General features: G+C 55.5%; 1 protein-coding gene across 11 annotated transcripts in view; it reads right to left on the bottom strand.

Annotated features, from left to right (window-relative positions):
- Positions 1-9233, bottom strand: part of DTX2 (deltex E3 ubiquitin ligase 2) — a 45007-nt gene that overhangs the window by 7239 nt on the left and 28535 nt on the right. For 10 of the 11 annotated variants that reach the window (XM_032255040.1, XM_032255041.1, XM_032255035.1 and 7 more), the window contains 2 exons: positions 7367-7467; positions 1439-1579 (listed from right to left, as the gene is read on the bottom strand). In XM_032255040.1, coding sequence (XP_032110931.1) covers positions 1439-1579; positions 7367-7467 — 242 coding nt within the window. The remainder of the gene's footprint in view (positions 1-1438; positions 1580-7366; positions 7468-9233) is intronic. The other variant, XM_032255036.1, reaches the window with a different exon arrangement.

Below are 9233 nucleotides of genomic sequence, written 5' to 3'. Positions count from 1 at the left end.
CACCCCACACTCCCACTTACACACCCACACACCTCATACCTCCACTTACACACCCACACCTCACACCTCCACACACCCACACCCCGCACCTCCACTTACCCACACCCACACACCTCACACCTCCACCCCACACCTCCACACACACACCTTCTACACCTCCACACCCACCCATACAGACTGCCCAGACTAACACTCCAGTCACTGTGGTGAGAACCCAGACTAGATTGATGGCCCCCAGCTCAGGGTGGCTGTCCGTGTGCCCGGAATCTTCCACTCAGGCTGAGGGGCTCTGTGGACTCCAGAGCCATCTCCGAGTGAGCCTGGGCCTCGCCTCTGTCCAGCCCTGGTGAGGCCGGGCACAGCATCCTGCCCCACCCACCCACCCCAGCCTTTGCAGCCTTTGAGAACAGAAGGGACCTTTCCATTAGCCAAGAGTCTCAAAAGGGGCCAGCCAGGTGACCTGCCAAGAGCGTGTCCTTCCCAGGTAAACCCGAGTGCCACAGAAGGCTGCCAGCCCAGCCTGCCCACCAGTCTGGCTCCTCCTCCAGGGCAGGGGAAAGGCAGGGTGTGCAGAGCCCTGGGCTAGGGGCAAGAGCTCCAGGCCCACCCCTCCCTGAGCTCACCCCCTCGCTTGTGGGCTGGAGGTCAGACACGATCAGAAGCCACCCTTGCTGCATGCCAGGCGCTTAAAGAGTCCCCGCCAAGCCCCTCTGCTAAGCAGAGGCTCCAGGAGGACCTGCTGAGATCACACAGCCACTGGGGGCCGGCAGGGCCATGGCCACCATCCCTGCCTGCCACCACGCCGACTCAAGAGCATCTGGGCTGGCCGTAGTCCACACTTCCATGGCCCAGGGGTGGAGGCAGGGCCAGCACCGCTTGAGAAAGGTTCAGAACTTGCCACGAAGGCTGCTCCGAGCTGCTCTTGCTCTAATGTCCCGAACCTGCTATAGTCCTAAAGCCCCTCCTCCCTGGCCATGCAGCCGGCAGGGCAGAGGTCACCGAGGGCCCTTCTCAAGCAGTCATGTGTCAGCCACGTGGGGCTGGCAGTCAAGGCAGCAGACCTGGCCACTGTCTGGGGGCCTTTCCTGAGACACACACTGTCCCTGGTGGAAGGGACGGTTGTCCCCACACCCTGAGCCAAGCCCTGCTTCTCAGCCACACCTTAGTGCTTGCAAAAATCACAAAATCCTCAACAACAAGCCCCTCTTGTGCCAGTTGTAACTGGAGGAGAGGAGCTGAACTCTGGGGCTGTGGTGGAAAGTCAGCTCCCAGGGGCCGCCTCTGCTGCCGAGTGGGGGCAGGGAGAGGGCCACTGAGCCCATCCCCCCAGGGAACAGGAAGCAGAAAGAAAGAAGAGCGTCTGTGCAGGAGAGTCAGAGGCAGCAAGGCTGGGAGGAGGCTCAGCAAAGGCCAGCGAGCATTTGCGAACAGGAACTACCTTTCACGGACATTTTCCTCAATCTCTTAACTGAGCTGTGACTTTTAGAGGCCAGACGGGAGGCGCGAGGGCTGGCGGGCTGGGGTGCGCGGCTAAGACACACAGGGAGTCCAATGGCTGACATCAGAACACTCGTCATGCCTGCACGGGTGCGAGATCAGACACGCAGAGAGGGAGAGACATTAGAAGACTCATTCGGCATGTGACGCCAACAAACTCTGCTCAGGCCAAGGACGTGACACCATCAACGGCCATGGGGACTCACACGTCTCCCTGGGGAATGTGGCCTCTGGGGGCCGCCAGGACTACCCACGCCAGGAATCAGAGGGGTGGGGCAGCCTGGCTCATGGCAGCCCCAGCCCCAGGGCTCACAGGTTTCTATAAAGCAACAGACCAGCCTATGCCCTCCAACTGTGGGCAGGGCCAGTGACTTCACGAGAGCGGAGGGTGGAGGACGCCACTCTAGGAAGCCACCCAGGGAATGGGGTCTCCTGGGAGGGACTTGCTCCAAGGTCTCAGCTTCCCCAGGAGCCCCCAGCCCTCCTGGCTCTGGGTCACCAGGTCTCCAGCCTCCATGCCCCTTCTGGCTGATCTAGGTGCCACAGCCTTCAGTGACAGTACTGGCGTGTGCAGGCAGGAATGTGGCCCCTGGGCCTGCTCCCACACTGCGGAGTCCCCATCCTGTGAGGGCTGGGCTGCAGCAAAGCCCTGGGCTGTCGCTCTGGCACCCTTGGTCAAGGGTGGGCCTGCAGCTGGCAGCTATGCTGAGACCAACCGGCCACTCTTTCCAGTGCTCACCACTGCCCGATGCCTGCAGGGGGCCCACACTGGTCCTGGGGGACTCTCCTTCAACACGGCCTCCTTTGTACTCCCTGATGACCCAGTGCTTACGGGGACACAGCGTGTCCTCCTGCTGGATGACCCCGTTCCTGCCACACCCTCGGCCTATCTCATTCTCCCCAGTGCCATCTCCGAAGTCCTCCCTGTCATGAGTCAGGCTTAGAAGCACCTCCTCGCTGGAGAAAGGGGAAGCCCAGAGCTTCTCAGCCATCCCTTAAGGGTGGCTTCCCGGGCCTGCAGAACCTGGCTGAGGGGCTGGGCACAGCTGGGTGCCCGCGGGAGTTGGTAGCAACCCCAGACCTCCTGGACCCCACTCCCCATCCAGGAACAGACAGCGTGAACTCAGGGGTGAGGGGCTGCTTTGCTCCCCACTAGAAGAACAAAGCTTCTCAACCTGGCACATGTGCCTGGCTAGGGACAGAAGCGGAGGCCAGTCACCAGCCTGGGCAGCATAGCCAAGGCAGGCAGGGTGAGCTGCAGTGGCCGCTCAGCAAGAGACACTAAAGCACGCATCAGAAGACAGAGGTTTGAGGCTGGGAGGGTGATGCGCCCAACATCCCGAGGTGGTTCCCAGGCTCAAATGTGGCTCCTGTGGGAACTAAATGTCGGGTGGAGAGGACAAGTGGGCACGAGCGGCAGAGAGATGGGAAAGGACAGGGACAGGCACAGTTTTCCTCAAGAGAACCCAGTGCCTCTGGGAGGATCAGAGACCAGAACGCGTCTTCCCACCCAGGGCTCTCTGGCAGCTCTGGCTCGGTAGGCTGGCCTTCCTGGAACACCGCCTAACAGGGTGTCCCTGTTAGAGACTGTCCCTCCAAGTCTCCCACCCCTGCCCTGCTGGACTCCTGTTTTTCACTCTCTGTTTCTATAGATGGTCTTCCCCCAACACGAGCTCCATGAGGTGGGGACCCGGCCAAGCCTGCATCTCCAGTGCTCGGGGCAGCGCTTGGTCCCTGGGAGTCCACAGCCCTCTGTTTGCTGAGGAGGGGACATCCCTGGGCCACCATCAGCCTCCAGGAGGCCGCATGAGCGATACGAGTGTCCTTTTCAACACAGGACCCACTCCCCTGAATTCAAGGGACAAACACATGTTTCAACCCAGAAGCCCGGAGAGAAGGAGGTTCGGGACAGCCCCCAAATCACCTGAATAACTCAGAGGGCCAGTCTTTTTCTCCACCTGTCTGGGAGGATTCCCGCTGTCAGGGCCCCGAAGATTGAAGCCCCCACGCACACACCCTCACTTCCAATTTGCAGACACCCTTCCTTCTAATACCAAGGGCCAGGGCTCAGATCCAAGCCTCTCCTCTGTGCACTCTGATCTCCCCAGCCTGGGTTTGAGCCCAGCGCCAGCCCTCACCAGCTGCGCATTCCTGGGCAGGCTGCTGACACCCACCCCTGCTCGGGGCAGCAGTGTGAGCTGTGGACGGACCGCTGCTGTGACCAGGTGGGGGATGGGGATCCTGGCCCCAGCCTCACAGCCCCTGCCTGAACCCGATAAAGGAGGGGCAGGGCTATGCCACAGCCGGGGGACCTGTCACCTGGAGGCACTGTCACCTGGAAGCAGTGCCTCCAGCACCGTCCTTCCACAGCATGACCTCCTGGTTGTAAGTAAACCTCCCTGCGAAACCCTGAGTGCAAAGGCTCGTCTCGCTGCAGCCGGGTATGGTGTAATTCCTCAACCCACAAGCACACCAGTGTGACAGGACACCCTGCTCTCCAGCCTGGCTCCGGTGGGGGCAGGGGGCTGGCCAGGTGCCTCTCATTGCCTGGTCCCCTAGACAACGCTCCCCCACCAGGTACCAACACTGAGCCTTGAACTGGGGGAGGCAGCAGTCCACACAGCCTCCACCCTCTCCTATTTCCTAGCCTGGACCAGGTCTCTGAATTTGTGGGCTCTGTTTCCCTACCAGTAAAATGGACTGCTTTGCTCCAGGATTGCTCTGAGAGCCACGGGGACGGAGAACAGGAAGGACAATTCGGGACACAGCCTGGATAGGACCTTCAGCCTCAGGAGCAGGGGAAGGGGCAGGTGCAAACCCCACACCCAGGGCACTCTGTGTCACTAGAGGCGCCCCGGTGACATCAGTTTCATGGCCTCAGAGGTCACTCACTGTCAGGTCTGGCCACGAAGGCTCGAGAGAGCCCCAGAGCTGGAAGGAGCTGGGCTGTGAGGAACCATGTGGGGGCCCCGTCTGTTTACCCACAACCTGTCTCAAACGCCACCACGGCCGCACACAAGCACGTGCACACGCGGTACAGTGTGACTTCCCTACAGCGCCACACGGTGCCTTCAGTGGGGCGGGAACTTCCTGGCCAGTGTGTCCAGCTCATTCTGTCTCCCCTCACCACTCCAGCTCCCCTTCCTCCTGCCCCCACCTCTCTGGCTGCTCCTTCCATTTTCTCTTCAGGCTGCTCTTCCCAGAGTCCTGTCTGCGGTCTGCGGTCTCTGCAGTGCACACACTCCCATGTGGGGCCAAGGGCACCCCATTCCACTCCAGACCGCTCTTCTGAGGTCCACGGCCAAACTCCCACTGCTCCAGAACAGCTCCACTGGCCCCTCCACAGCCATCGCCCCCTCCAAACCTTCCCCCAGACTCAGCAGCAAAGAACTGTCATAGGCAAGAAGGCCCAGGCTGTGTCTCAGCTCTGCCAAGGGCTGGCAGAGAATTTTTAAATTCTTCGAGCCTCAGTTTCCTCAAATGGAAGTGGAAACAAAAGCCCCCACCTCAGCGATTTAAGGATGAAATGAATTCACACACACGCCAAGCCCCAGGCTCCTCCTCAGTCATGGCCGGCTGCGCCCCAGCAGGCCTCAGGCTACCTCCATCCCCCTTCAACACCCTCCCTCCACCAGACGGCTCCTGCCTCCACATGGTTAAAGCTAAACCTCCCCTCCATTCCACTGCCTCGAAGCTGGTCAGGCCTTGGCTGGCGCCCCCAGGTCTGAGGTCAGGCTCTGCACCGGCCTCCCTGTCTCCGGGCCTGTCCTCTCTCAGCCAACCTGCACTACGACAGTGACTCACCTAAAACATCAACTCATGACCCAATTCTGCTATATCACCCCATGAGCGCCAGCGGTGCCATCTACCTCCTTACATACCTCACACTTTCCAGAAGTTAGAAAATAACCCCAGCTGGGTATGGCAGCTCATGCCTGGAATCCCAGCACTTTTAGGAGGCTGAGGCAGAAAGTCGACCTGAGCGTGGAGCTCAAGACCAGCCTGGGCAGCATAGTGAGATCCCGTCTCTACAAAAAATTAAAAACTAGCAGGGCATGATGGTGTGTGCCTGTAATCTGAGCTACTCGCAGGCTGAGGCAGGAGGATCGTTTCGGCCCAGGGGTTGGAGGCAACAGTGAGCTATCACTGCACCACTGCATTCCAGCCTGGGGGACAGAGCAAGATCTTGTCTCTTCAAACAAGAAAAAAAAAAATGGCCAGGCACAGTGGCTCATGCCTGTTAATCCCAGCACTTTGGGAGGCTGAGGTGGGCGGATCACTTGATGTCAGGAGTCTGAGACCAGCCTGGCCAACATGTGGAAACCCCATCTCTACGAAAAATACAAAACTTAGCCAGGTGTGGTGGTGTGCACCTGTAATCCCAGTTACTCAGGAGGCTGAGGTGGGAGAATTGGTTGAACCTGGGAGGCAGAGGTTGCAGTGAGCTGAGGTTCTGACACTGCACTCCAGTCTGGGTGACACAGCAGGATGCTGTCTCAAAAAAAAAAAAAAAAAGAAAAAAAGATAAAAGAAAAAAAAAAAAACCCTGCCACCTGTGGAGCTTCTAAAAACCCTCATAGCCAGGCTGCTAAAATAGAATGGGCATGGGGGCCAGCTGCAGGTATTTTTAAGGATCTTTAAGGTGGGAGGACTGCTTGAGTCCAGGAGTTCAAGACTTTAGTGAGCTAAGTTAGTGCCACTGCACTCCAGCCTGGGCAACAGAGGGAGACCCTGTCTCAAAAAATGAAACGAAACAAATTAAAACCCAAGAGTTCCAAGATGTAAGAGGTATGGTTAGTATAGCAAATATCTGGTTGGACCCAAAAGGTGCTTCTTATTCAAGATAAGAGTAACTACAGCAGAAGTAGGTCTATGAATGAAATGTCTCAAGCATTTCAGGACAGAAAAGTGACTCTTTAAATACAATGTAGGCTGGGTGAGGTGGCTCACGCCTGTAATCCCAGCACTCTGGGAGGCCAAGGCGGGTGGATCACAAGGTCAAGAGACCGAGACCATCCTGGCCAACATGTTGAAATCCCATCTCTACTAAAAAATACAAAAATTAGCTGGGTGTGGTGGCACGTGCCTGTAGTCCCAGCTCCTCGGGAGGCTAAGGCAGGAGAATTGCCAGAACTGGGGAGGCAGAGGTTGCAGTGAGCTGAGATGGAGCCACTGCACTCCAGCCTGGCGCCTGACAACAGACAGAGACTCTGTATCAAAAAAAAAATGTGTGTGTGTGTGTGTGTGTGTGTGTGTGCGTATACACACACATAGTGCAATTCAGGCTGGGTGAGGTGGCTCACCCCTGTAATTGCAGCATTTTGGGAGGCCAAGGAGGGCAGATCATGAGATCAGGAGTTTGAGATCACAAGATCAGGAGTTTGAGAACAGCCTGGCCAACATAGTGAAACCTCATCTGTACTAAAAATACAAAAAATTAGCTGGGCATGGTGTTGGGCACCTGTAATCCCAGCTACTCGGGGGGTTGAGGCAGAAGAATCGCTTGAATCCAGGAGGCGGAGGTTGTGGTAAGCCGAGATCACGCCATTGCACTCCAGCCTGGGCAACAGAGTGAGACTCTGTCTCATAAATAAATGGAATGCAATTCCATGCAAAAATTTTAAAGGTTGTGAAAAGGTCTGCACCTGGGCACCCATGGTCATCAGATCCCACATCCCCAGAGAGCCAAAGGAGGGACCTGGGCTCACTCTGGGGTGACACCAATACCAGAAAGAGGGACTGCTCCCCTAAGGAGCCCCTTTGGCTCTCCCTGAGGATCCAGAGGGTGACAAGGCCCTGCACCACAATTTCCTCCCAACTGGGTCCCTCGGGGCACAGACTGCTGTGCAGCCCGAGAGCAGGCACCTACCTGCGAGCGCCTGCTGGACTCTGCTGGGCTTTGGCATCTGCACGGGCACGGTGGCAGGGACACTCCCCGGGCTGCTCGAGGAACCGCTGGGGAAGGAGGCACTGGGGGAGAAAACGGAGCAGAGCTGACTTATCAGAAATGAGAGCAAGAGAAACACTGCATCACGGCCGAGGGGGGCTACTGGGGCACCTTCACGCTTTCATGTTCCTTGGCTGCCTCTCTGTGGAGGCCTTTGGTTTTGTTTTCCTGGGCAATTCAGACTCAGAAGGGGTGTGGTGGCTCATACCTGTACTCCCAGCACTTTGGGAGGATGAGGTGGGAGGATCACGTGAAGCCAGAAGTTTGAGACCAGCCTGGGCAACGTAGTGAGACTCCATTTCCACAAAAAATTTTTAAAATGAGCCACGTGTGATGATGTGCACCTATATTTGGGAGGCTGAGGCAGAAGGATGGCTTGAGCCTAGCAGGTCAAGGCTGCAGTGACCCATGATCATATCACTGCACTGCAGCCTGAGCAACATAGTGAGACCCTGTCTCAAAAAAAAAAAAAAAAAAAAAAAAGGAAGACTCTGAAAACAATCATTTCATACCTGTTGTGAAGAAAGAAAATAAAAAGAGAAAAAGACATTTTGCACTCACTACTGTCATCAAACTGCAAGCTCTCAGGCTGGGCACGTTGGCTCACGCCTGTAATCCCAACACTTTGGGAGGCCGAGGAGGGCGGATCATGAGGTCAGAAGATCGAAACTATCCTGGCTAACCTAGTGAAACCCCGTCTCTACTAAAAATACAAAAAATTAGCCAGGTGTGGTGGCACACTACGGTAGTCCCAGCTACTCAGGAGGCTGAGGCAGGAGAATCACTTGAACCTGGGAGGCGAGGGCTGCAGTGAGCCAAGATCACACCACTGTACTCCAGCCTGGGCAATAGAGCGAGACTCCATCTCTCTCTCTCTCTCTCTCTCTCTCTCTCACACACACACACACACACACACACACACAGGCTCTCATAGCACCTATGCAGAGAAACATGGCAGAAACCACTTTAACAAATGATCATGACCATTATCACCAGTAACAGACAAGTCGGTATCACAAACCCATGATAAGATGCTCTGGGAGGAATGCAACACCATTTTGGGGGGATTTAATGTCAAAAATGAATTATCTATCCTGGACAACAATCAAGACCCCATCTCTAAAAAATAACTAGCCAGGTGTCGTGGCATGCACCTTGTTGTCCCAGCTACTTGGGAGGCAGGCTGAGGCAGGAGGATCACTTGAGCCTGGGAGTTCAAGGCTGCAGTGAGCTATGATCTCGCCACTGTACTCAAGCCTGGGCTGGAGACTCTGTCAAAAAAGAAATAAATAATAAAGGGCATTATCTTTTGTCCAAACATGGGAAAATGTAAGACAAACTCAAATTAAGGGATATTCAACAAAGCACCTCTTTGAAAGTAAGGAGGTTATGAAAGATAAAGAGAAACTGACAAACTGTTCCAGCCCAGAGAAGGATGGGGAGGATGGGAACTGGAAGCAAAGGGGGACCCAGGATTGGGTTCTGAGACAGACAGAGGACAGTGGGGGGAATGTAGTGAAAAATCAAGAAAAAAACCTTAAGAGTATTGTAGCACTGGTAATTTTCTGGTTATGACAACTGCACCGTGGTTATGAAAGATGTTGACGTCAGAAGCAGCCAGGTGAGGGATATACGGAAACAACTATTTTTGTAACTTCTCTGGAAACCTAATTTCTAACCAAATAAATGTTTTTTGTTTTTTTTGTTTTTTAACATGAGGGTTTTACTCCCTACAATGATTATGTTCAAGTCACTCATTGGGTCTTTTTTTTTTTTTTTTTTTTTTTTT

The sequence above is a fragment of the Sapajus apella genome, unplaced genomic scaffold, assembly GCF_009761245.1.
Source record: "Sapajus apella isolate SASKATOON/1434 unplaced genomic scaffold, GSC_monkey_1.0 scaffold88, whole genome shotgun sequence".
Classification (NCBI taxonomy): domain Eukaryota; kingdom Metazoa; phylum Chordata; class Mammalia; order Primates; family Cebidae; genus Sapajus; species Sapajus apella.
The sequence above is the reverse complement of the archived record's forward strand: the minus strand, read 5'-3'. Positions and strand labels throughout refer to the sequence as shown.